At 37.5% G+C, this 26,821-nt stretch overlaps 5 protein-coding genes across 6 annotated transcripts; 4 read left to right on the forward strand and 1 right to left on the reverse strand.

Annotated features, from left to right (window-relative positions):
• Positions 1–1,471: 1,471 nt before the first annotated feature.
• LOC116111838 (acyl-CoA-binding domain-containing protein 4-like) lies at positions 1,472–9,762 on the forward strand. 2 transcript variants are annotated; one of them, XM_031397987.1, is made up of 18 exons: positions 1,472–1,777; positions 2,387–2,457; positions 2,909–2,972; positions 3,067–3,138; positions 3,532–3,726; positions 3,833–3,910; positions 4,197–4,298; positions 4,446–4,512; positions 4,770–4,831; positions 5,196–5,335; positions 5,890–6,016; positions 6,100–6,214; positions 7,085–7,173; positions 7,738–7,821; positions 7,906–8,094; positions 8,589–8,744; positions 9,253–9,312; positions 9,440–9,762. In XM_031397987.1, exons 1-18 carry the CDS (start codon positions 1,616–1,618, stop codon positions 9,629–9,631), a joined length of 2,025 nt encoding a protein of 674 aa, XP_031253847.1. In that variant the 5' UTR covers positions 1,472–1,615; the 3' UTR covers positions 9,632–9,762. The 2 variants fall into 2 exon arrangements, with proteins under 2 accessions (XP_031253847.1, XP_031253846.1); XM_031397986.1 differs by having other exon boundaries at positions 9,253–9,762.
• Positions 9,763–10,986: 1,224 nt separating this feature from the next.
• Positions 10,987–15,916, forward strand: LOC116111826. Its single transcript, XM_031397976.1, has 2 exons — positions 10,987–12,400; positions 13,017–15,916. Exons 1-2 carry the CDS (start codon positions 11,254–11,256, stop codon positions 15,428–15,430), a joined length of 3,561 nt encoding a protein of 1,186 aa, XP_031253836.1. The 5' UTR covers positions 10,987–11,253; the 3' UTR covers positions 15,431–15,916.
• A 921-nt stretch (positions 15,917–16,837) lies between these two features.
• Positions 16,838–18,061, forward strand: LOC116111820 (protein SRC2 homolog). The gene has a single exon (XM_031397969.1). It carries the CDS (start codon positions 16,838–16,840, stop codon positions 18,059–18,061), a length of 1,224 nt encoding a protein of 407 aa, XP_031253829.1.
• A 1,398-nt stretch (positions 18,062–19,459) lies between these two features.
• LOC116111839 (autophagy-related protein 18a-like) lies at positions 19,460–21,682 on the forward strand. The gene is made up of 4 exons (XM_031397988.1): positions 19,460–20,308; positions 20,916–21,117; positions 21,273–21,399; positions 21,475–21,682. The coding sequence occupies exons 1-4, from the start codon at positions 19,586–19,588 to the stop codon at positions 21,563–21,565; spliced, it is 1,143 nt and encodes a 380-aa protein (XP_031253848.1). The 5' UTR covers positions 19,460–19,585; the 3' UTR covers positions 21,566–21,682.
• Positions 21,683–22,568: 886 nt separating this feature from the next.
• On the reverse strand, positions 22,569–26,312 carry LOC116111841 (putative protease Do-like 14). Its single transcript, XM_031397989.1, is given in 12 exon segments — positions 22,569–22,718; positions 22,721–22,736; positions 22,849–22,941; positions 23,040–23,160; positions 23,986–24,128; positions 24,417–24,498; positions 24,636–24,847; positions 24,994–25,121; positions 25,209–25,430; positions 25,537–25,650; positions 25,816–25,918; positions 26,011–26,312. Coding segments are annotated over 12 exon segments (1,347 nt in total). The 5' UTR covers positions 26,026–26,312; the 3' UTR covers positions 22,569–22,620.
• Positions 26,313–26,821: the final 509 nt, after the last annotated feature.

The raw sequence follows: 26,821 nt of genomic DNA on the forward strand, positions 1-26,821 counted from the left end.
ATTTCAAAAAAAAATTAGGGATATTTAATTAAATTAACAAATTTAGGGGTTTAAAAAAAGTTAAATAATATTAGATAATATTGTGAGTTTTTGGACATTTTACTGTTTAATTTTTTTGGAAATACTAATAATAGTATTCCCAAAAACCAACCAAATGGAGCCCTAGTATTTGTTACTAAGTTTTCTCTTATCTGAATTCTCTAAATTCTATGTGTATTTACTTTTTATTGGATTTAGAAGAGTATTTATGACATATTATATTTTTTATAGGATATCTTGATCCAACCAAATTATTGAATTATAATTTCAATAATAAAAATGGCCACGGTACAAGTTTATAGCAAACAGATATAAACTTTTTGGATGGACAAAAACATCTTTATCAAAATTACAATAAAAATTAGTGTTTAAATAATTAACTCCGAGTTGAAACCTAATAAAGTGGGCAGGTTCAGGTTGACTAGTATTCAAAAGTTTGAACTATAACAAAAAAAAAGCCCTAAAATTACATATAAGTCTCAACAATTTTGAAATCTTGCAAAAACATCCCAAACCCCACTATTGGCGTCGACAAACCAGGGCAAATAGGGTCTATTTCCGCTGACAACAACACTCCCCTCAACCTCTTGACCAAAACCTATATCACCCCTCCTCCTATTGCCTTGCCAATCGACGGCAATAGCAATTGTAGTTGCTAATTTTGTTTTGCGAATTTCGATTGACTCACTCATCGAAAATCACCTTAGTTGCCATCATTGCACTCACTGATCCTTCCTCTTCAAAACCCTAACATTCCGGCCTTCAATTGTTTGCCAGTCATTGTCCCAATTTCTAGGGTTTTCAGTAAATAGAAAAATTGTTAACTTGACCCGATGAAGGGCCTGGGTCTCAATCCAATCGGCCGGGCTAGGCCAAGTTTTGAAAGAAATAAAAAATAATTGACACATGCCAAACCATATTATATAATGTATAATCGATGCTTAATATACACTCCAAATGTTATCTAGGGGTGTGCAAGTGTCATGTTTAATTAGTGGCCAAACTACATAGTTAAATTTCGGTTCAATTTGGTTACTAATTACTTCTATCATACAACCCAACTATGTCATACGGTTCGATTGGGTACGATGTTGATGTGGGTTTCGGTACATTTGATGTGGGTTTCGGTACATAGTTCAGCTTCGATTCGATTTGGTTACTAATTACTTCTATCATACACCCCAACTAAGTCATATGGTTCGCTTGGGTACGGTGTTGATGTGGGATTCGGTGGGTTTGCACACCCATCATCATCGACAAAATAGAGGTGTGCATAAAGGGTACTTTTGTCCTTCCATACATTATTGGATAGTTTTACAAAATAGGCTATTTTTGAAAAAAAAAAAAGAAAGAGAAAATGACCATTTAACCAAACTGTCAACAGTATTAGTACTGTTAAACAAATCCCAAAATACAAACTCCATTACCTGACTATTACCACCACCGAACGTGCCCGTATATAAACTCAGCGCATCGATTCAACAAACGAACAACTTATCATTTAATAATATATTAATCGTCTTCAAATTCACTCAATTCTCCGCTTCGATTTGATCGGGAGAAGCCGGACAGCGACATGTCAATGGCGAGGGTGAGCTCAGGCCTCGCGTATCCAGAACGTTTTTACGCTGCGGCGTCGTACGCTGGCTTCGATGGATCTCCTAATTCCGCCGCCAAAGGTCTCACCTCGAAGTTCTCGAACGACAGCGCTTTGCTCCTCTACGCCTTGTATCAGCAGGTGCTACATAGTTATTTACATTTCTCATTTCGATTTATTGTCATGACTGGATCCAATGCTTTTATCGGTTTTTTTGACGTGGCGCGCTCTCATTGCTGCTGATTTGTGATCATATTTGAGTTTGTCTGGTGATTTTGATTGTTAATCATGGTTAATACGTGGCGCTTGTCCGAACTTAGATTTTGGAATCATGTTCGTGGATTTTGCTGATTGTTTGTTTTTTGAAGTGAAATTTGTGTGTTTTGAGTGTAATTTAGTTAGATCTGATCTTATGAATTGAGAGTCAGTAAGTGGAAATGTAAGATCTGCTGGCCTTTTTGGTTTACAAGAAAAATCTAGAGAAAGTGGCATTACTTTGTAACAATTGCGCCATGTTCACTTAAATCCAGCAACGTTACTAGTATAACGTCTCACGCTTGTATTGTATAACATCGAAGTAGAGACATTTGATATTAATTTGTAACAAATGCGTGTTACCAGAACATATAGATTCAAAATTGTGTAATATTGAACTAATATGTGGTAAGTTGATATGTTTACAGGTTGGTCTGTTTAGATTTCGACATTTTGAATGTTTCCGTGCTGACATGGCATTTAATTTTCTTGCAGGCTACAGTAGGACCTTGTAACATTCCGAAACCTAGCTCATGGAGTCCTGTGGAACAAAGCAAATGGAAAAGGTTAGTTTATTGTAACGTATGGGGTATTCAGCTTTTGGTAGTTGCATTGAGAGTGGATTCCTGCTAATGGCAGAGTAAAATATACTTGGTGGGTAGTGTAGTGCAGTTTTTATTCTTGAAGTGCATTTGCTGCACTGTTATAACTCTTTGTTATTTTGAATCCTTTATGTCAATGGGGTAGACTGCGTAGAAGGAAATTTTTTTTTTTTTTTGGTTGGGGTTAGAATAGGGTTTAGATAATTTCGTTTAACTGTTTTTTTTTTTTTTTTTTTAACTTTCATATATGTATCAATGTGCATTTATTCATTTTATGTATTTTCTTGAAATATTTCTATTTAAGCTATTGCTTGCTGTTTAGTTGAGTTGAATACCCTATTAGATATTTGCATTGTCATGCATTTCCTGATATTGTGTTGAGTTTGTTCTCTAAAGCTTTTCATTTTGTGTGCAGCTGGCAAGGACTTGGAAACATGGCTGCCACAGAGGCAATGCGTCTCTTTGTAAAAATATTGGAGGTTATTCCATTATAATTCTCGTGATCATATCTATATATTTGCTTCATAGCCTTAGCTAATGCCTTTAGTTTCTTTTTAATCTTCAATTGAGCAGGAGGAAGATCCAGGTTGGTATTCAAGGGCATCTAACTTTGTTGCTGAGGCTGTTGTAGATGTGCCGATGAATGTAAGTGCATGAGAAATTAATATGACTGCTAATTCACTTCTTTCTTTAAATTAGCAATGGATTATCACTAGTTGTGAGTATTATTTTCTACATTTTTATATGATTAACATCTTTACCAGTAATTAAATTAGTGAGGGTGGTGGAATGTACATTCATATTGCATCGACTGAATCCGTGTTTGTCTAATTTGACTTTTGGTCTTGTAGCTGGTTTTGATGAGTATGCAGTTCTCGTTCTCTTTTCTTTCTGTTTGAAATTTCTTTAATTTATCCATAGTTCAGATTGGAATGGAAAACTGAAGAAACTGAACAATTGATCCATAGTACTAGAAGATTTTATTCAGTTATTTTCTCTTTGATGTCAAATATAATGGTGTATATTTTTATTTTTTAGCATAATTCAAAATTTGAGCCTGTCATGGAGAACGGGACTTTGTCTCCCGAGACTAAGACTATTTCCACTGAAAATGGGAGCCTGATGGAAACTGAGGATAAAGATGTAGTCTCAGAAGGCCTTGGTTCAGTTGCTGTCTACGATCAATGGATTGCACCTCCAATATCTGGGCAACGTCCCAAAGCTCGATATGAGGTATTGGAATTTTTTTTTTTTAAATAGTACTTCTATTGTTTCATGATCCTTTCTTCCTCTCAATCATTGTTTTCCCCCCTGACTGAAGCCTTCTTCTATCTTTCAGCATGGGGCTGCAATTGTTCAAGACAAGATGTATATATACGGTGGAAACCATAATGGTCGTTACCTAAATGATCTTCATGTAAGAGCATCATTTGCACAAACATGTAAACATGCATGTTCCACATAAATTTTACGTACAAAATTCTGTATAGGACTGCTGGCAGGAATGCCTATGCATTTGCTAATGTAAACTAGATCACAACTTTTTTATACATATGATCTTATTCTTGTTCCTTTGCTGGAGAAATTTGAATATTTCTCTTTTGCATTTATGGTCTTTTTTCTTAATATGTATATATCTCTTCTGGCTACTCTTGCATAGAAATAGATTAAGTAGTTTTTTCTTCATCTGGTGATCAATGCAGGTTCTGGATCTGAGAAGTTGGACCTGGTCAAAGGTTGAGGCTAAGGCTGGGGCTGAGTCACCAAATCCAGTGACATTAACCCCGTGTGCTGGTCATTCCTTGGTTAGTATAGTATGGAGTATCTTTTCATTCTCTGTCACTGCTGTGGCGATGTTCTCTGACAAACATATGCCCATTTTCATAATATCCATTTGCCGAAAGTATTTTGCTGATGTTGAATATTCTATTATTATCAAATGTTTCCTCTAGATATCATGGGAGAATAAGCTTCTGTCAATTGCTGGCCATACAAAGGATCCTTCTGAAACGATTCAAGGTACATTTTACTATTATGTCATCATTACTTGATTTCTGATTTGGTTTGTATCACTATTGTGGTATGAAACAATTCAAGTTACATTTTACTATGATGTCACCATTACTTGGTTTCTTATTTGGTTTGTATCACTATTGTGCTATATATGGCTCTTTAGAAATGTCAAAAAATTGTGGAATTATAAGTTGGATACAATTGTTTATGTTCTTGGGAAAATAGTTTAATAACTAATGAACTAATTTTCATTCTCATGGCAGTGAAGGTGTTTGATCTACAAACTTGTTCTTGGTCAACCCTAAAGACTTATGGAAAACCACCGGTATTTATCTGTTCTTTCTCTTTATCTTTTTTTTTTCCTTTTACAAACACATAATACATGTAGCTTCTGGTATCTGGCTATGGCTGAGATAGTTGCTTACCAGTAGGACTGTTTCAGAATTGATTATGTCCTTAAAGCAATTGAAACCAAAATCTTAGTTCCAATATCTTTCCAAGTTGTGAAAATATGCTTTTGAATCAAATAGGTGTATTTTAATTGGGCAGTACTCCTTGTTATCATTCTAATATCATCTCTTGATTATTTGGACTTAAAGATGATTAATCATTAACATGAGCTTTGATATTGTTTCAATTTCCCTGGTTATTACTCTTCATGTGAATGTTCCTTTATTTATGCATTTCAGGTCTCTCGTGGAGGTCAATCTGTGACCCTTGTTGGATCTAGCTTAGTGATTTTCGGGGGTCAGGATGCAAAGAGATCGCTCTTGAATGATCTGCACATACTTGATCTTGAAACCATGACGTGGGATGAAGTTGATGCTGTGTAAGATAACTCTTCACAATTTCAGTATCAGCTTTCTACTATTATTCTCATTTGGTTAAGTAAGCATTAGTGTTCAATCAGACTTTTTTCCAGTTAATAACTAAATATCATACTAAATCAGATCAAATTGTTGAATTTGTACCTAGTTCTTAGGATTTGGTCATAACAACAGTTGAATACTAGATGTATTTCAGCCGATTTATGAAGAGGTTCAAATTTAATTGAAATTGTTCAGTGTTTAAAATTCATCATAGATCATAATTCATATGTAGTCTGCATTTATGGATCTGAGTAAAATAATTTTTTATTGCATAATCTGGATTTAAAGTTGAATTCTAGTTCGTATTGTTTGAAGCAAACTTGGTTTCTACTAGATTGGGACGGAATCGAAAACGTTTATAGCCATCTCCATCAAACAGAGAAGCAGCATATTTCAACCTGATATTGATTTTTTGTTCAAGAAATGCCCTGTTTCCAGTTATGCTGGAACAGAGTGATTCTGAGTTTGTGTATAGATTTACTGTTGTCATTAATTTATCCTCGTTATTTTATAGGGGTGTGCCTCCTTCTCCGAGGTCTGACCATGCTGCTGCGGTGCATGCAGAACGTTACCTTCTTATCTTTGGCGGGGGCTCACATGCTACTTGTTTCAATGATCTGCATGTTCTTGATTTACAAACTGTAAGATAACCATTGGTGTATCTACTGATATCGTCATCTGATTGACTTATTTTCTAATATCTTCTCTACATTTGCATTTATAGATGGAGTGGTCAAGACCTACTCAACAAGGTGAGATACCAACTGCACGGGCTGGACATGCTGGTGTAACAGTTGGAGAAAATTGGTTCATTGTTGGTGGTGGTGACAATAAGAGTGGTATGTGTTCTACAACTTTAGCATTCGGATATAAACTTGTGTTCTCACTTATCCTTGAGAGTAACTTTTGTAATCTTCGTGGCATGCTTTCGGAAAGCATTTGAATGAAGAAAAACATAAAGATTGATTTTGACATTTTGCAAGAGACTGCATGTCAGGATTAAAATTATTTGATGGAAGCTTGTGCTCAATGTCTTTAATCTCACGGTAAAATTTTGAATCCAATGTATGCAAGTATTGACTGGCAGTGGAGGGGATCTAAGCTGCATATGATTGAACACATAGGATGCTTGAGCATTAAAATAGCAGTTAGTCAACTGTAATCAGATTAAGGTTATCCCATTCTGCCTTTTTTTGTCAATAGAAATCCCTTTGTTGAGGCTGGCTATTGCATAATTTTTTATTTTTTAATATCAAAGAGAGGGTGGGGTGAATGACAGCTGCAATATAGTTTTCAGGAGTAAAACTGATGCAAATAATTGCATGGTTGGAAGTTTTTTCTAAATGCTTGAAATTACTTGTACCAAGTATGGAGGTTCTGAGATGGTTTGGCATAGCATTTGCATCATTGTGTTTTGTATTGACTTTTAACTGATAAAAGAGACCATAGAACTATTGATTTACTTTTTCTTTCTAGAGTAAAATTGGTGTATATTTTTAAAGAATAGAGCTAGTACCTTATGCCATATTCTTTTGGGATGTCAGGTATTTGGATTTTTTTCAGGAGCCCTGTTGATTATATTTAAAACCTGTTGTTTTGAATATCTTCTCTAAAAGATCAGGAAAAAAACACCATGTTTTGTTAGGACTGCTCATGTTGTCCTTGTCCCATATAATCGGTATATTTTTGTTTCCTTGAACATTATGCAGGGGTCTCAGAAACTGTTGTCCTCAACATGTCTACCCTTGTTTGGTCAGTTGTAACTTCTGTTCAAGGACGTGTTCCTCTTGCTAGTGAGGTATTCTCTTGGGAACATTTGCTAGTTGTGATTGATATATGGTTAAACTCGGTCTGTAAGAAGTTAAGTTGTGTTCTCATTCAGATAAAGATTTAGGATGCTTCTTTTTCAAAAAGCTGATTGACATTGATTAATAAGTTACAAGGATGCATATAAATGAAATGGGAATGGCAAGCTTAAAAATTCTTGTGGTGTTTGAGGTCCTCTTAGGCTATCATATGACAACATTGTCATTATTGTAATACTTTTAGTGCATTTTATTGTTTTTGTTGTATCATCATTAACTTCTCATTTGTAATTGGAGAATTGCTACCATTTACTTCTAACAGTTCTAACAACTATTGGGTATGGATGTAAAAACTATGCTATATTTTGAAATTTTCTATTTAGAAAATAACATTTTCTTTTCAATCTCTGTTAAATTAATTTTGTTGTTAGTGTCTTGCTAATGTTTCAAAATTAAATCATATTTGTTGTCATTTTTGCGAGCATTTTGGTATCTTGACATTATGGTAATGCAAGATCTTTGGCTAAAAGATTATTGATGATTAATTCCTATTGCAGGGCTTGAGTTTGGCTGTCAGCTCCTATGGTGGTGAGGATGTTCTTGTTTCTTTTGGAGGATACAATGGACGTTACAACAGTGAGGTAAAGGGTAAAATTAGTGACTTTGCATGTAGCTTCATCTCCTTCTATGACAAGTTTCTTATTCTGATTTTGTGTTGCTGTTAGGTTCATGTTCTTAAACCTAGCCACAAATCAACTTTGCCATCGAAGATGATAGAGACTCCTATTCCTGACAGTGTTTCTGCTGTTCATAATGTTACAAATGCAACCAGAGATGTAGAGTCTGAATCTGAAGGTGGTCAAGAAGGAAAAATAAGAGAAATTGTTATGGATAATGTTGACTCAGAGCTATCGGTATGTAGTTTTTGAAAACTGCAACATTTTAAACAGATTGCAAATATGTTCGTCCATTGAAATTCTGCAATTTAAAATCTCCATCATTGATTTTGACATGCAAAATATATTAATTTAGACATTTAAATCCATGTCTGCATGTTGTGTGTTTGTTGTCATTTCTACAATGCATATGTTGCGTAGTACTGTTGGAGTGACTAAATCTTTTATTATCTTCACATCATTCTTGGTTGAGTAGTACCTGTTGGTCAATCAGGATAATTTTCTTTGGAATGTAGTCTTAAATAATGTTGGAGAATTAATTGGCTTTTGAAATCTGCTTATCAAGTCTTCAAACAGCAAAGTGATTGCCAAATGATTCTTTTATGTGGATTATTTGCGAAGCAATTATGCTAATTGATTTTATTATTGTGAAACTATGTCAACTTTTTTGACTGCCAAATTTCTATATGTTTGTATTTTCTCTTTTCACTGAATATACGACTTTCATGCAGAAATCAAAGGGTGCACAAAGTACTGAACCTCTTATAGCAACCCTCAAGGCAGAGAAAGAAGAACTGGAATCATCACTGAGCAATGAGAAGTTGCAATCTATCCAGCTAAAGCAAGAATTAACAGAAGCTGAGAGTCGGAACACAGACCTTTACAAGGTAATCACTTGATATGTGTATTTGCCCGTTATGTAGTTTCATTCTTGTACTGCTGTACATTTTCTATTTATTTTGTAAAAAATTAAGATTGGCAATATTTTAACTCTATGGGAGGTATTTTGTTAGTTAAAAAAGGATTGTCTATAGGGTTTCCAACAATATCTTCATGTCCTTAAAATTTTATGGAATACTGTTTGTTTTAGAAAGAAAAATGGGAGGTTTCCTCCCTGACATGAAGTTTCAAAAACTTGTTCCATGATGTACAGAAAATTAAGCTTTTGGCAGCTCTCTTAAAATAAATTTGTTAATTTACCTCTGATTCAGAAACTAGTTACATAGTTTAATACATGGTAGATAATCCACACCTCTGTTGCAACATAGAATATTATCATACATTTTGTTTTGTTGCTTGTACAAAATTGTTCCATGGCTTGTAAAATAGACTCTTTTTTCTTTTCCTGAAATGATTTAAGGCCCATAGTTTTATTTATTATTTTTCATATTGTAGGAGCTCCAATCTGTTCGTGGTCAACTCGCTGCTGAGCAATCAAGATGTTTCAAACTAGAGGTATGCCCACCTGATGTGTTGTATCACAGTCTTAATGCACTCTGCAGAAATTTGGTGCAAAATGGAACTTCGCATGCTGTAAGCGATGGGATTCTTGTAGTTAACTAATTAATGTCTGAACTGATAGGTTGACGTGGCTGAACTAAGACAGAAGTTACAAACAATGGAGGCATTGCAAAAAGAACTCGAACTCCTGCAGCGCCAAAAGGCTGCTTCTGAACAAGCGGCCTTAAATGCAAAGCAGAAGCAGAGCTCAGGCGGTGTGTGGGGTTGGCTCGCCGGAAACCCCTCTCCTAACCAAAAAACCGATGATGCTTAAAACTTGTAAAAAGTCTTGAGCTGAGTAGTGATTGCTAGATTCGATTCTCATCCATCAATTTTTCACAAATTTTTTTTTTTCGTTTTACCCGACCTGGTTCTTTCTCAGATGGGGAATAAGATACCAGAGTATTTCTCCGATGGCCAGACAAACAACCAACCCCCCCCCCCCCCCCCCCCCTTCTTCAGTTTTTTGAATGAAATACATGTAGTTTAGTAAAAGTAGAGCTTCATAGGCTGTCGATGTGTACCATTTTTTTATTATTTTTTGAATTGAGTTTGTTTTGAACTGATATAATGTTCCGAGTGAAATATAGTTTTCATTGTTTGCCAAAAGAAAAAAATGGGCTGAGGATTACAAATGTAATGTTGTTATGAAATATAATTGCACTCAAGTGGGATGTATACCAATTTATAAATATAATATATTTTTTGTTTATGCACAACTTTCTATATCGGTAATATTACCAAATTGCCTTCTAAATTAAATGGTGATGGATGAACATGACCTAAAACAGTACAATACGACAAAGAATTGTGTGGGGCATGCAAGTTTTTAAGGTAGAATTGGAACCGACAGTACTTAAGGCGTTAGTTTGGTTCCTACTGGAATAGACATTGTGTGGTTTCGGTTTGGTCCATCACTTGAGGATCGAAACGAGGTCTGAGTACCGAGGGGTGATATCGTTGTATATTTGTAATTTTTGTAAATAATTATGGAGTATTTGTAATTTTTATTAGGTATATTTGTATTTTGTGAATATTAAAGATGTGATTTTAATTTCACGTGAATAGGTCAGGTACCAGAATCGGAATCCACAGGTTTCAATTCAGTATTTAGAAACCAAATTGATCGATTTTCAGTTCCTAAATCATAAGAACCGATTGATTTCGATTTCAATTCCGGTTTCAAGGGTTAGGTCGGTACTGGACGCCCACCCTATGTTGTGCCTACATATCTTCTTCTTATGCATACTCTTCTTGCCTTCGTGCTTTCATCAATTTGTCCCCTACATGGGCGATGGAATGAATCATCATGAGGTGGTGATAATTTTAAAATTTTAATCATAATATATATATAATCTTAAAAAAAAAAAAAATGATTATACGGATAAAATTAAACTTTTATAATCAAAGTTACTGAAAAAGACTATTACAGCTATGGAAAGCTTAAATGAACGTACAGGATTTCACTTTGAGGAGCTAAACCGGTTTCAAAACCCACACGATGGAAACAACTTATTCAATATTTTGTTTATGACGTGGCACTCTACACTTACCACTTTAGGTACTCCACCATCCTCTCTTTACACCGCTCTACCTTATCATCGCCGACCCAAACAAATCCTCTAAGGCTATTATAAACTGAAACTCCGAGAGAGAGAGAGAGAGAGAGAGAGAATCTGAATCCAGATTTTCTTACAATCCAAACACACAGTCTCTGTAAAAAGCATCTCGTATTTTCTCACGAAACAAATGAATACGACGTCGTTTTCTATTTCAGGAGACGATAAATAAGGTACGGACAGTTTTTATTTTTATTTTTTGGGGCTCCTTCACCAGACCTGTAAAGAACTCGATTTGTAGGGTTTCGAGTTAGGTCTTTTTAGCTGTTAGATTAGAATGATATCTGTTATGAAGGGCGACAGTGAATTCGATAGAAAATCTGATGCTAATGCTGAGGAAGAAGTTGAGGCGAAACCTAGAGTTTCAGATGATAATGTTGTTGGTAGTTCAAATAAAGATGAGAATTTGTTAAAATCGGGAGTGGATAATGAAGTTAGGCTAGCTCCGGAGAGTGGAAGATCTGAGGAGGTTAAAGTTAGGGTTAGGGCTTCTTCAGAGAGTGGTAATAATGGTAATAGTACAGATAATGAAATGGAATCTGGGTCTTTTGAAGTTGAGGAGAACAGAGTGAGTGTTAATCAAATTGATAGACGAAATAGTGACCATTTTGAGGCTGGAAATGATAGATTTGACGATAAAAGTGATAGAATTGTGAGTAATGTCTCAAGGGTTGAGGGGCATGGAGAGGCATATAATTCTTTGCTGTCAGAGTTTGATGATTTTGTGGCCAACGAAAAGATGAACGTGGGGACATCGAGGTTGTTGAGTTATGGTTTTGAAGTGGGTGATATGGTATGGGGAAAGGTCAAATCGCATCCATGGTGGCCGGGGCATATATTCAATGAATCTTTTGCAACTTCGTCGGTGTGTCGCACAAGGAGCGATGGCCATGTATTGGTTGCTTTCTTTGGAGATAGTAGTTATGGGTGGTTTGACCCGGCTGAGCTTATTCCTTTTGACCTCCATTTTGCGGAGAAATCACAGCAAACATACTCTAGGACTTTTGTTAAGGCTGTGGAGGAAGCGGTGGATGAGGCAAGTAGAAGGCGTGGTCTTGGATTGGCATGTAAGTGTAGGAACCCATATAATTTTCGGCCTACTAATGTTCAAGGGTACTTTACAGTTGATGTGCCGGATTTTGAGCCTGGAGGGCTTTATTCGGCTAATCAGATTAAGAAGGCAAGAGATGGGTTTCGGCCTCCTGAGACTCTTTCCTTTGTCAAGCAATTGGCATCAGCACCACGAGGTTGTGAACAGACGAGCATTGATTTTATTAAGAATAAGGCTACTGTTTTTGCTTTTCGTAAGGCAGTGTTTGAGGAGTTTGACGAGACTTACGCTCAAGCTTTTGGTGTGCAGCCAGCACGCCCTTCTCGGGATCGGGGTGCCTTATTAGATCAGTCTGTTAGACAGCCAACTAGAGGTACTACTTTGAATGCGCTGCTGACTCGTTTTAGTTGTTTTGAGATTTATACATTTTGTCAAATTTCATTAACATTTTAATGCATAATCAGCCTATTCAGTGCTGATTATTCTTTTTTATATATATATGTATGTGTGTGTGTGCATTCAGCTCTGAAACCATCATTTTGTTATTCTATGCATTCTTTTCCATTTTAGAATAACACGGGGTGCAAAGGTGTTGAACTTTTTGAAAGCCCCTGATTGCTATTTTTCTTCTCAGTTTCTAATGATGAAAACAAACTTACTTAATGAGGCCTATCTAGAGTTTTCATAAGGGTTATTTTCTGTGTGACCCTGTGCAGTGCCCTTCCACAGTTCAACCTCAATTTCATTCCAATTAATTGATGGCCAAGCATGGATATGTTATTGGCTTTTGTTGATTAATTGTCCTTTCTTACTATGTTTGCTTTCTGCTTGTACTGATACCTAAGGTGGATGCCACATTTTTGCTTTTATGGGAGTGGTTTCCTGTAATATTTAATGAAAGTGACTCTATATTAAGCCAAAGTTGAAATAAAATCTATTCGCATGCAAACACTGCCTTATTTCTCTTTTGTGTTTGTTGCCTTCTTCAGCTCCTTTGAGTGGTCCTATGGTATTTGCTGAAACTCTGGGTGGTGGGAAGAAAAAGTCTATGAAGGCCAAAGACCTGTCAAAGAAAGACAAATATGTTTTGAAGCGAAGGGATGAACCAGGTGACTCAAGAACTAATCAGATTAGCCAAGGGCCTGAAATTTTATCAAGCCCATCTGCCGTCATGGAGGGATCATCAACATTGGCAGCTGGACATTATGTGTTGCAGAAGAGGGCTCCAGCAGCTCATACAGCAGTAAAACTAGAAGAAACTGGGTTTATAAGCAAGGACAGTCCAGGTTCAAGCGGGGATGTATCTGGAAAAGAAACCACAAGCAGAGATCACGCCCCACCCTTCGCTGGTACTCCTACCATCCAAGTTACTGCTTTAGATGTAAGATCATCTCCAGATATCCATGAAATGAAAGAGAGGGTGGAGCCAGGTTTTGTTTTGGGCTCCACTAGCAGAGATGGATCTGATATGTTAGAAAAGGTGGTCCCAGGTTTGATGGAGGGTGCATGGCCATCTTCTAAACGGGAAGATGAGGTTATGGTTGACTTTAAAAATGAAGAGAGTGCAAAACTGTCCAGATCGAAAGAAGGCTATCAGCAATCTGAGCAAAGTTTCTCCGCAAGAGGGGAAGGAGGTCATGGGTTAGATCTAGTTCAGGACAGTCGCCCAAGTGTTAATCCTTTGTCAATTGATGCAAAGCATTCTGTTGGAGTTAGTCCTGATGGTAAAATTAAAAAGCCTAAAGCTCTTAAGCGGCCTCTGGTGGACATGAGCTCTTCAAACTCTCTGATGGGGGATCAAAAGAAGAAGAAAAAGAAAAAGGAGCTTGGCTTGAAAGTAGGTTCTGATAATCAGCAGAAGCGTTTGACCGTTGGAAAAGGTGGGATTGCAGTTGGGAAGGTGACGAAAAAATCTTCTCAGGTTGGTTGGACTTCTAGGGAAGATTCACGGGTTAATAATCAGAGAAAAGATGTTGGTGATGGTAATTCAGAATTGACTTCAGTTGGGACCATGCCAAGAGTTAGCATGGAGAATGCTGAAGTTGGGCTTCCGCAGTTATTGAATGATTTACATGCTCTTGCTCTTGATCCCTTTCATGGTGTGGAAAGGAATTGCCCTGCAATTATTCGGCAGTGCTTTCTGCGGTTCAGATCCCTTGTATACCAAAAAAGCTTGGTTCTATCACCGCCATCTGAGACTGAGCCTGTTGATACTCGTGGTGCAAAATCTTCGTCCGGTGTTGCTCCCAGTGAGAATGTCAGAGATTTGCCAGCATCAAAACCAATGAAACACCTAGCCAGACGTGATGATCCTACAAAGGCTGGGCGAAAACGTCTTCCATCTGATCGCCAGGAAGAAATTGCTGCAAAGCGATTAAAAAAGATTAGTCATATGAAATCATTGACCACAGATAAGAAGTCTGGACAGAGGACATCGGATGACCAGCGAATAGAGGGCAAAGAACATGCGACTATTCCTCCAGCGAAGCCCGCCAGACCTGATAATATAAAGAAATTAGAGCATCCAGCCAGAGCCGTGGAGCCCACTATGTTGGTGATGAAGTTTCCTCCAGGGACATCGCTTCCATCTGCCGCTGAGCTTAAGGCTAGATTTGGTCGTTTTGGGTCAATAGATCAATCAGCTATCCGTGTTTTCTGGAAATCTTCAACATGTCGAGTTGTGTTCCGCTACAAAGCTGATGCGCAGGCAGCATGTAAATATGCGAATGGAAACAATGCCCTGTTTGGCAACGTGAATGTGAGATACATTGTTCGGGAGGTAGAAGCTCCTGCAGCAGAAGCACCTGACACTGACAAAAGCCGAGGGGATGACCCTCCCGTTGAGACCGTACGTATCAAGGATCCCATGCTTGATCGACCAACACATGCACCTCTCCCGCAGACAACAATCCAGCTGAAGTCGTGTTTGAAGAGACCAACAGGCGAAGAAGCTGGGCAGGTAACAGGTGGTAATGGCAATAGAGGGACAGCTCGTGTAAAATTCATGTTGGGTGGGGAAGAAAGTAGTAGGAAAGAGCCATTGATGGTTGGTAATAGAAACAACTTCAACAACAATGCTACTTCTTTTGCTGATGGTGGTGCTTCTTCTTCTGTTGCAATGGATTTTAATAGTAAGAACTTTCAAAAGGTTATCGTTCCTCCATTTTCATCACCTATTCCTCCGACCCCTCAATTTGCAAAACCACAATTTAATAATTCACATCATACTGAAGTAGTAGCAGCGCCCAGAAATTCTCACAATCTTAATACACCCACAGTCCCACCACCCAGTGCACCAACCATCGATATTTCACAGCAGATGTTAAGCCTTTTGACAAGATGCAACGATGTTGTAACCAATGTTACTGGATTACTAGGCTATGTGCCTTACCATCCTCTTTGATTTGGGCAATACAATAGCCAGATTATTAAAGATGGGATCACACTAAAATGCTGCCAATAGCATTCATGTTCAGAGCTGCATCGTGATATTTTGAGTTCTGGAAGTGCAGCAGAGCAAACCGAACCCCAAAGCAAGGACTCGGGGGATCATTTTGCTGTGAAAAAAAAAAAGAGGCAAATTTTAAGGAATCCATAATGAGGCATTTGGGATTCAAAAAGAGAAACACTCATGTACTGATATTTTGATAGTGCGTGCCTGCAATCCATCTGCTTTGTATTTCCTTAATTTATGAGACCTTTTGTGGCATACATATGGGCCAGCTGAGCTTGTACCTGTACTGCGAATGGTGAAAATTTTTGGTCTTGTAGTTTCGTTTGGTTGATTTGATTTGATTATTATGCCTCATCTACCCATCTAAGAGTCAATTATGAAGACTCTATAAGAGTCTTCATAACTTGCCCCTTGATCACCATTTCAATTTGCTGAATCTCTTTACTTTATTTCGAAACTATATTTTTGTTAGAATTCAGCTTTCAATTCCCATTTCATAATCATAAGTTGACAATAAGTGATGGAAGGCAGATTATGGGCACATCTTAACATTTTTAAAACCCAAAATAGCACATACATATATAAAAGATAACAATAAAGATTGGTTTACAATCCAATCTTATAAATTTTTTTTCACAATCTCGACTTATAAAGTCACAATTGATCGGTTCATAATTGGGTAGGTGGGATTTATAGTGAGCCGGCAAGACTCATTTATAAGCTGATCAATTGTGAGTTTTTACGTTGGGATTATAAGAGTTTATAAAATTAGATTGTAAGTGTAGTATTGCCTAAAAGATAGTGAACTAGGTTTACTATCCATTCATGTGAATTTGGGCTTTTAAGTTACGTTGACCATCTTAGTTTTAAACTATTTTTTTTTTTTCAACTGTGTTCATGTAAGTTTAGATGCATCTCGATTATTCCTTTGGAAAAGTTAGTTTGTAACAACACACCGTTGCGATCTCTTAGGTAAATCATAGGCAAAAGTACCACTTTTGTATCTAATAAAGAATTGAACATGAGACTATAAGTTGAAGTCATACATAATCCTTTTGGATCGCCCATAAGCCAAATATTATTAAATACTAACCCTGTATTAATTAAATATTAATAAAAAATAATAATATTATATTTATAATCAAACCTTTAAATAGTTTATTTTTGGTAATTTATGTCAAATATAGAGACTCCCTAATCACCCTCTAAACCTCCCATTAATTAAAACCTTAATCGTCATTACTTATTAATTTAACACCCTCCATAATTTCCCAACAAAAACCTCCAAATTCTCTCAAATTCAAACCTCCTCCTGGATCTTCTTCCTCCTGGCTCTCCATTATTGTTTACCCAATAATGGGGACCAGGTCTCTTGACATTACTCTCATTTCCGCTTATGACCTCAAAAATGTAAACGTTCTCTCCAACATGCACGTCTATGCCGTCGCCACCTTCTCTAGTGAGTCCCAGACCACCTCCGTCCACCGCGACTGCGGCGTTAAACCCAACTGGAACCACCACATGCGGTTCACCGTAGATGAAGCTTCCTTATCACAGAATAATCTTCATATCACTTACAGTGTTAAAGCCAGTCGCGGCTGTTTCGGTGACTCCGACCTCGGAAAAGTTCACGTTTCCATTCAAGAAATGCTGGCTCAAAGTAATAATGGATCAGAGGAAAAGAACATGACTTATAACATCACAACTCCCGGTGGTCGGTCTAAGGGTTATTTAAATGTTTCTTTCAAGTTTTCGCCGACGCCGCCGGCACCCGCCATGGCGGCTGCTCCAATTTACGATACCCCACCGCCTGGAATGTCTTATCCTCCTCCTGGAACTGTAGGTGCAGGAGGCTATCCGCTGCCGGATCATCATGCAGAGTCTAATTCTCCATACCCTCCGCCGGCACAAGGGGGATATCCACCACCGCCGCAACTCATGGCGGCGCCTCCAGCACCCACCACCGCTTCTTCTCCAATTTACGATACCCCACCACATGGAATGTCATATCCCCCTCCTGGAACTGTAGGTGCAGGAAGCTATCCGCCGCGGGATCATCATGCAGGGTCTAATTCTCCATACCCTCCGCCGTCACAAAGGGGATATCCGCCGCCGGATAATCATCATGATGGGGTTAATTCAGCGCACCCGCCTCCGGATAAAGGCGTATATCCACTGCCTGATCAACATGGAGGATATCTGCCCCCTGATCAGCATGGAGGATATCCACTCCCACAAAGCTCTTCACCCATTCCACCCCCTAACTCATGTTATCCACCACCGGCAGGATTCCCACAACTGCCGCCTCCGCCGCTGGGGTATGGAGGTACTCCACAACCTCAGACTCCACCGCCGGCACTCGCAAGTGGGTATAATTACCCGCCACCGGGTCCAGGGCCTAGTGGAATGTCAGCATATGGAAATTATCATGGTCGGCCGGTTGCGCCACCGAAACAAACGGGCGGTGGCGGTGGTGGTGGTTTGGGTATGGCGGCCGGAGTGGGACTGGGAATGGGAGCAGGAGCGTTGGGAGGGCTGGCTGTTGCAAGTATGATGGATTGGGATTTGGACTCAGATTAAAAGAATGGATAGACAATCGGGGGATTTTGATATTTGGATTTTTGATTTTAAACTTATGTGTTTTCTTTTTCTTTTTTAAAAAAAAAAAATTAATTTGTTTATAATTATATGCATGCATACAATTTATTATATATTTTCAATTTATTTAAATTCATAATTCAATTCAATTTTTTTTTTTTTTTGTTTTTGTTTTTGTTTTTGTTTTTATGATCTCGAGCGTGATGACTGATTAATAATCAAATTGATTTGATTCCTTGCTAATCTAATTACGAAGAGTTACATAAAATCATCATATTTCCGACATTATATCGATAATTAGCACATTCATCATAAGTAAGAGCTCTAACCCGGTATGAAGATCAGGATCGGTATCATCGTTAACATCAATATCGGTCACTATCATTAATATCAATATCATCCATAAGAAAAATTTTAAGCTTATTATTAAGGAACTTGTTGAAATACTGGATGGAGTATATGTCGCCTTCTTGATCAACATCTCTCTGTAAATTTCAGTCCAAAAATGGATTACAAACCAATCGACATCAACATAAAGAGTTCCCACACCTTCAAAACCTTCCAACACAAAATCTTTCTTCCTCAAGAACCGACCGTACGTGGTCGTATCCTATCAATGGTTTGCAGTTCTCGTTCGAGCCAAGAGACTCCATCAGGAAAATCTCACAGAAAAAAAAAAATGATAAAATGGGATTTTTCCATGATATTTTACGTTGAAAACTCCAAGTTACAATACAACAGGCTACTGGTAATGTGTCAAATTCGGAGCACCGGGATTATAGGGTTTGATAAAGTGGTGGGAGAAGGTTCCGGTGAAAGAGCTTCTGGATAAGTACATGCCTTCCATTAAGAATGATGATCATGGTGACTCTGCAACTGCTTCACCTCATCCATTGCCGTCGGCTCCGTATATTGCCTCACTAATCACTCTTCCCCGTTAATGGTGATTGATGAAGTTTGAATGTTTGATTGATTAGGGTAATATTGATGTTTTTTTTTTTTTTTCTGTTGGATTATAAATGTGAATTTAAGAGTTAATTTCATGTCTATACACACACTTGTTACCATTTCTCCTTGTAATTGTTCCTGAATGTAAAACTAACACTAAACAATAAAACAGTTGACGTAGGTTTGGTTATCATCACTTACCGAACCATTTTAAAAATCTGCTTCTATTTGTCTTTTATTTTTGACCTGTTCATCCCACTTTACTGGTTGGTACAATCACGCATCCACCTGATTCGATCCCGATAAGGTGATGGAGTCTTTCTGACTATTGCGGATTAGAGTCATAATACTAATATAATGAAGGATTAGAGTCATAAAAAGTCTTTGCGGTCAAAAGAAGATTCCTATGAGGATGGTGGGGGAATGTTTGATATAGTAGTCAAATTTGCCTAGGAAAACAACTCCTTTACCAAATCGAAAGCATAATCCAAAAAACAAAAACAAAATTTGAAGAACAATTTTTTACAAACAATTAACAATAAACAACTTTTGAAAAATATGGCCAGTCCCACCTCCCATTCTCAACCCGAATCTGAATCCATGAACCTCTCCTCCTACCCTGTCATCCACCCGACCAGAAACCCAACTCCCAGCACAGCCACCACCTTCCATCACCTTTGCATCAACCAAGACCACACCTGCTTTGCCGTCGGCCTCAGCACGGGTTTCCGGATCTTCTTAACCAACCCGTACAAACCCATCATGCACCGCGAAAACTTGGAAACATCCTCCGGTGGGATCAGGTTTGTCGCCATGCTCTTCCGGCACAACATAATGTGTCTGATCAATGGCGCCACCAACTGCGTCAGAATTTGGGATGATGTCAGCAGCCGGTACCTCGGCGAGATCCCGTGCCGTGCCGAAGTGAAGAACGTTAAGCTTGGGCTTGATAGAATCGTTGTCGTGTTGACGCAGAGAATTACGGTTTATGGGTTCAAGGACCTTAGGGTTTTGCATGAAATAGATACAGTAGTAAACCCTAACGGGTTGTGTGATGTGTCATACAACCCGGGTGGTATGATGCTTGTTTGTCCCGGGTTACTTAAGGGACAAGTTAGGGTTCAGAATTTCGAGTTCAGCAGAACAGAGTTTATAATGGCGCATGATTCGAATATTGCGTGTCTTGCTTTGACTTTGGATGGGCGTTTCTTGGCTACTGCGAGTTGTAAAGGAACTTTGATTAGGGTTTTCAATACATCGGATGGATCGCTTCTGCAAGAGGTATGTGATTTTCTTGCTGTTTAATTAATTAATGATGTGTTTGGAATTTTTAGGGTTCTTAGAAAGTGGTTTTAGTACTTAGCAAATGCTCTGGTTTTACTCGAAGTATAATGTAAGTACTTCTCTTGAAAGTGCTTTTCAACGATAAGAATGTTGCTGTTTTAATCAACCAAGCACTTTAAGAATCAGAAAACCCCTTTTTAGCAAAGGGTTTTAGGAAAATACTTGCATTTACCTCTCCGGATGACAGAACCTTTAGCCATTGAGGTTAGCTATACCTAAGGGTTTTGGTCTATTAGACTTGTAGAGTATTCCGTGACCCTGAGAACTAGGCAGAGTCCAATTTGGGCATGGATAGCTCACTTACCTTTAAAAAAAAAAAACTTGTATTTGAATGGTTTAAGTTGAATTGTTGTCAAAAGTTTGTTTTTACTCTTGAAAGCACTTTTCTGTTTCCAGAAGTATGTTTTACTTAAGGTACAATGCAATTCCAATTTTAATGTAGGTATTACTCTTTGAAAGTGCTTTTGAATGATTAAGAAAGGAGGTGTTTTTTGTTTGTTTGAATGTTCATTTTCTAATGGATGCAGTAATAATAATATTGCAGGTGAGGAGAGGAGCAGATAGAGCAGAAATATACAGCTTAGCTTTTTCTAAAACTGCCCAATGGCTAGCTGTTTCAAGTGACAAAGGAACTGTTCATGTTTTTGGCCTTAAGATTCATTCTGATACTTCACTAACTCAAACTACTACTACTGTGCCTCAACTTGATGTTTCCAGTAACGCTTCATCTCTTTCCTTCTTCAAAGGTAAAATCCCCCTGCAATATTCTCACCCAAATCTTCAATTTCTGAGTACTTTACACGTTCAAAGATTATGAACTTTGGTGGAGGCTTCAACTTCAAACTCCCTCGACATGAAACTGGATATTGACTTATTACTAGGGATTCATATATGTTTGCAGGTGTATTACCAAAGTATTTCAGCTCAGTGAGGTCAGTGGCTCAGGTAAGATTGAAGGAAGGTGTGAAGTACCTTGTTGGCTTTGGAAAGAACGACTTCACTGTTGTAATTGTTGGCATAGATGGAAGGTAATTCATGTCAGGTAATACATTTGATTTGTTATACTGGTAATGTGACCGATAATTGCTGATATTTGAATGCAGCTACTATACATATGAGTTTGATCCAGTGGAAGGTGGAGAAATGAGTCGGCTTGAATATTATAATTTCATGAAGAATGAAGAAACATTCTGAAGTCTATCGATTTCTGTTAACATTATCAGTTTTTAGTGCTTGTATTTGTACATGTTGTCTAAATTCTTTTAGGAGGCTGGTAATTTCTGTAAAGGTATACAAGTAAATGAAATGTCATGGGTGTATTTCTAAATTTTAAATTAATAGGGGATAATTGAAATTTTGCATTATACCCGAAAAGGAACCAAAACCTGCATTTCAAGTTCCGACTCCAAGAACCGAAGAACCGGAACTGGTTGGTTCCAATTCCAATTCCTTTTTCTAGGAACCAACCGGTTTCACTTCTTAACAACTCTGACGAATACCCAAAACTGCTCACTCCTTTGTATATGTTGTCTAAATTCTTTTAGGAGGCTGATAATTTCTTTAAGAATAAAACTACATCAACAACTTCCTCTCACAACCCCCATTCACAACACCGACGTGGTACCTGAACTGCCATTGCCACGGCGACTCCATCACACCCAAAACATGAAATGATTTTGACTAGGCCAAAAAAACGACCATTTCTTTCATAGGGAATGGCCGTTTCTCACAAAAGGAAAGGTTGTTTCTCCGTTTCTCAAAAGGAAGAGGAGGAGGAGAAGAAGAAAAAGAAGAAGAAGAAGAAGAAATGATTGTCCCTTAAAGGAACAACTATGTTCCCTCAAGGAACAATCATTCCTCATGAAAGAACGATCGTTCCTTCTTAAAAAGAACGACTGTTTATTTTCTGTAGTACTTGGATGTCTTGGGTGGGGTGAAAGATGACATGATTGTGCTAATCTATTGACACGTTAGGGTTATAAGAGAGATTTGTGAGAGAAGGTTGCTAGCGTAGCATCACTTTTTCTTTAAAAGCATACAAGTAAATGACATTCAGATAGAGCTCGTAATCACCATATCATATTTGTTTAAGTAATGAATAATCTGAAAGGACTACATAATCCAATGAACAAACATATCAAAACAATAAATTTTTTTTTTTTTTTTTTTTTTTTTTTTTTTTCAAAATTGTGGGTCATTCAATGAGATAACTTGGATGCAATATTACTCTGCATGATTTGTATGAATATTCACATAAATGGATTGGCTTCCTCAGGAGTTACAGTCAGAACCACCACGTTATCATTTGCTCTTTGTACAACTACCTTCAAAGGCTTTCCAACCCTGTCTCCATTATTTCTATGATCTGAAAAATGATCAGCAAACAAAGAATTCAGTGGCTTAATTGTCTTCACCAGTAAAACAGTATTATATAATATGATCTCTAGCAATTCCAATATTTTGGTGTCGTTGAATACCTCCTTGATGCTTCCGACAGGCCTCCCGTCGAATTTGATAACAACATCACCAGGACGGAATCCAGCGCGATGAGCGGGAGATCCAGGAGTTACCTATTTGACAAATAAGGAAATTTTCAAACGTGAGAGGCATCTAAAATTGCCAACAGCTTATATGCAAACAAGAGGAAAGACAATATTGGAGTACATACCATAGGTACAAGAACACCCCTTTGGACATTAGGGAAGGAGGGATCTCTTTCTTTAAGCTGAGCAACAATCATCTGATTAAGATCAAGCATTTTCAATCCAAGCCAAGGACGAACAACTCTCCTGCAGAACTTCACCATTTAGCACATTTACCATTCAAAACAATGGTGCTCCCAAAAATACATGAAGGATGAAAGTGGCACATTTATAGGTAATACCATAACGAAACCAAAAATGACTACTAGACTCAATTAAAAATTAAGAAACAGTTAGACTGACTTGTTTTTCTTTTCTAGTTTGTTTCTTTTCCAAAGGAAGAGCTGGACTGAGGGAATGATTGGAAGTTGGAACAAGAGATTAGAAACTGTTGGACCCTGCTTTTGATCCAAACTTTCAAATGGTGTTCTAAGGTTCCAATTTTACCTTGCTAGACAAACTGTAGACTGATAAAAATGGCAGAACTCGACAGAACATTAGTCAATACGAGTCAAACTATGGTATACACATAATTTACAAGAATGAAAAGGAATTAGTTTTTAAAAGAAGGGGAGTTGGTCCAGAGATAGAACACTTTGTGGTCTAAATCTCAGCCCTAGTTGAAGGGATCATCTCTGCGCTCACTGATGGGAAAATTAATTCACAGGAATAGCAATTACTTTTATAGTAAAACAAATTTCTAATCAGCAGCATGACTGTCGAGTCTATTTCAAGCATTAGAATAGAACTCATAACTACCACAAAACAACTTAAGGAAATTATAAGGCAGAAATAAGAATGTAAGAAATTCAAATCCTTCACTCTTAACATACTTAAGTCAAAGGTGATTTCTTATAAGCAAAACAATGGATGCAAGATGACAAGTATTATAGAACTAAGCAAGCTGATTATACACTGAATACTTGCATGCAATTATACAAGCAGTTGGATAAAATAAACATAGAAACATACCCCTTCTTGTTGAAATGCTCTATAATTTTGGCTACTGAGTCCACTGGTACAGCAAAGCCCAATCCGGCTGCAGCCAGTACTTTCATATTATTAACACCAACAATTTCTCCATCAATATTAACCAGGGGCCCTCCAGAATTTCCCTATACCGCAGAGGTAGAAATATGTACATGAGAGAGCAGCAATAATAATAAATAGTGCAAGGATTTGGCTAACTAAAGAGATGAAAATTTGCTATTCTACTGTATTTATAGTCATAAATAAAATATAAACTCTTATGAATGAAATCTATATCCTTTAACTTCCCCTATAACATTTCAAATTCTACAGCAGAACTCGCATGCGCTAGCGTGTGCAGATCATGGATAAAGCACTTCAATCATCTATAAAAGTGTATTTGTGAGCACATACACGAAGAGTATGAGAGTTACCACATTGATTGCACAATCTGTTTGCAGATACTCTCTCCGCATTCCACCAAGACCCAAATCACTGCTTTTACGGTCAACACAACTAATTCCATAAAGACCAAACAAATTAGAAAAAAGGAATCTCAAAATAGCATAAAAAACATTAAGACAAAATGGATTTCCTGTGATCCTATATTTAAGAATAAGTGAATTCTGCACTACATCCAAGTACTTCAATACCTTACAATACCAGCTGTTACAGTGTTTTGAAGAGAAAGTGGGCAGCCCACAGCCAAAACCCAGTCCCCAGGCCGAAGCTTACTGGAAGAACCAAGTTTTGCAGTTGGAAGAGGAGTTTTAGAGTTTATCTTTACAATAGCAATATCAGAATGTAAATCAGCATTCAGCACTGTACCCTCAAATGTCCGACCATCTTGCAGAGTTACATCAACCTGCATAATTCATCACATTTAACATTTTATACATATGCCAGAAACAATAAAATAAAGTTCTTAAAAATAAATTTGTTCCATTCTCCTAGCACAGCAACCATCATTACAATTGTACATGTGAATCTCTGTATGTATGAAATACAAACCTTTCCCATAGAAGCACGGTGAATGACTTGAAGATCAACCACAACATGAGCACATGTCAAAATAGTACCATCTTCATCTATTATTGTTCCAGAGCCTATACTCTGGCCCATAGTAATTCCATGGAAACCTACTGAAAAAGACTTAAAATCCACAGTTTATATACCAGGAAACGGCTAAATCACTTAACAACAAAAAGTATTTCAGAATTAAATACCCTGAGGAACTGCTAGATTGACAACTGCGGGACCAACTTTAGCAGCTGCATTGGCAATAGTATCTCTACCTAAACATCTACGATGTAGCTCTGCCTCATCTTTGACCTCAACAGGACCCGGATCCTGTTTCTTTATATCTCCAGAAGGAGCTGGACTGACTGGAGAATTTATATCTCCGGAAGGAGCAGGACTGACTCTAGAGGAAAAAATTGCAGACTTCCCTACATGTCCAAACTCGAAGTCAGCACAAAAACAATAAATAATAAATAAGAGGTAAAAAGACAAAGCAAAGTTGACAATCAAAGGTAAATCAAAAGGATGGCCAACCAAGTTTCCACTTTTCAGATGAAATAAACGGAGAAGGTTCCCGAAAGCCTTGCAAGAATTGTAAAGATGGTGATTCATTGGATATCACTGGAATCGACAGCGATATTCTTGTTCCTACAATTTAATCAACAATGATTAAATTTAGAGAAACATACTTTGACTCTCGAATTCGAAAAACCCTTTAGAACCCAGAAATCTTTCATCCTACAATCACTTTATAAGCAATCAAACACAAAAAAATAATAATAATAATAATAATAAATAAACGGGACGACTCACCATATTCTGAGTTGCTGCTGGCATACAGAATACCTGACCCGGCGGTAGCAATGGCCACTGCCCGGATGAGATTTTGTGCGCCGGATGAGATTGAAACCTTTCTCTGCCCGTTGACATTGAAATAATTAGATAAAAACAATAACACAACAGAGAAAACACTTGCCCAAATGAATGAGATAATAATAAATAGCTTACCAGTAATCTGTGCATGATAAATAATGGAAAATACACTTTCAACTTGATTGATGCTTAGAAATGGTAAACAATTTTGAAATGGATTGTGTTGTAGTAGTGAAAATAAATAGATAAATGGCGATTGATTCAAAAACCTTAGATAAACCCTCGTATCAGAGTTTATCTTTTTCTGAAGAGGGGTTCTAGAGTGTGTAATTATGATTATTCCAGTTACTACAGCCCGTATCTCAGGGACCGTTTCAAAATAAAATTACTATTTTAGCCTTCACTCAGTCAATTTCCAAAATACCCTTTTAATAAAATAAAATAAAATATGTACATACAATTTTATCTAATAAAACGCTAACCCGTCTCTAAAAATTTAAAAAATAAAATGAGTAATTAAAAAAAAGTCTTTACCGTTCCCCCAATTTAGTTACATTCATCTAGATTTTAATTTTAATTTTAATTTTACAATTTCATGAAAATTAACCATCTTATTGTTAGGGACAAAAATCGTCCTCGGCCTAAATAGGGAAACAAGATCACTGGTGAAGAATGACCAGGCCTAATTTTGCAGAGGCCCAGTTAGGATTAGCCCCATCTCTCACGAAGTATAACCGGCCCGAATTACATGGGCGCGAGCCTCTTAAGCTCTGTCCAATATCTAGGCCTATGGGTGAGCCCAGAGCCCATAGCCCTTTCAACATTTTCCCATTCTTGATCAATCCCTTATTCAAGGTCGTCTTCCTCTTTCCTGGCGACTTTCCCACTTGAGGGTCATTCTCCTAAATGGAGTTAACTTCCTATTTAGACACTGATAAGGACAGCT

This window comes from Pistacia vera, unplaced genomic scaffold (genome assembly GCF_008641045.1).
Source record: "Pistacia vera cultivar Batoury unplaced genomic scaffold, PisVer_v2 Contig650, whole genome shotgun sequence".
Taxonomy (NCBI): Eukaryota; Viridiplantae; Streptophyta; class Magnoliopsida; order Sapindales; family Anacardiaceae; genus Pistacia; species Pistacia vera.

Coding starts and splice junctions, on each gene's coding strand:
- LOC116111838 (XM_031397987.1), top strand. CDS start 1,616: ATGTCAATGGCGAGGGTGAGCTCAGGCCTCGCGTATCCAGAACGTTTT. Junction 2,458..2,908: donor GAACAAAGCAAATGGAAAAG/GTTAGTTTATTG, acceptor TTTTGTGTGCAG/CTGGCAAGGACTTGGAAACA. Junction 6,215..7,084: donor TGGTGGTGACAATAAGAGTG/GTATGTGTTCTA, acceptor AACATTATGCAG/GGGTCTCAGAAACTGTTGTC.
- LOC116111820 (XM_031397969.1), top strand. CDS start 16,838: ATGGGGACCAGGTCTCTTGACATTACTCTCATTTCCGCTTATGACCTC.
- LOC116111826 (XM_031397976.1), top strand. CDS start 11,254: ATGATATCTGTTATGAAGGGCGACAGTGAATTCGATAGAAAATCTGAT. Junction 12,401..13,016: donor TGTTAGACAGCCAACTAGAG/GTACTACTTTGA, acceptor TGCCTTCTTCAG/CTCCTTTGAGTGGTCCTATG.
- LOC116111839 (XM_031397988.1), top strand. CDS start 19,586: ATGGCCAGTCCCACCTCCCATTCTCAACCCGAATCTGAATCCATGAAC. Junction 20,309..20,915: donor ATGGATCGCTTCTGCAAGAG/GTATGTGATTTT, acceptor ATAATATTGCAG/GTGAGGAGAGGAGCAGATAG. Junction 21,400..21,474: donor ATTGTTGGCATAGATGGAAG/GTAATTCATGTC, acceptor ATTTGAATGCAG/CTACTATACATATGAGTTTG.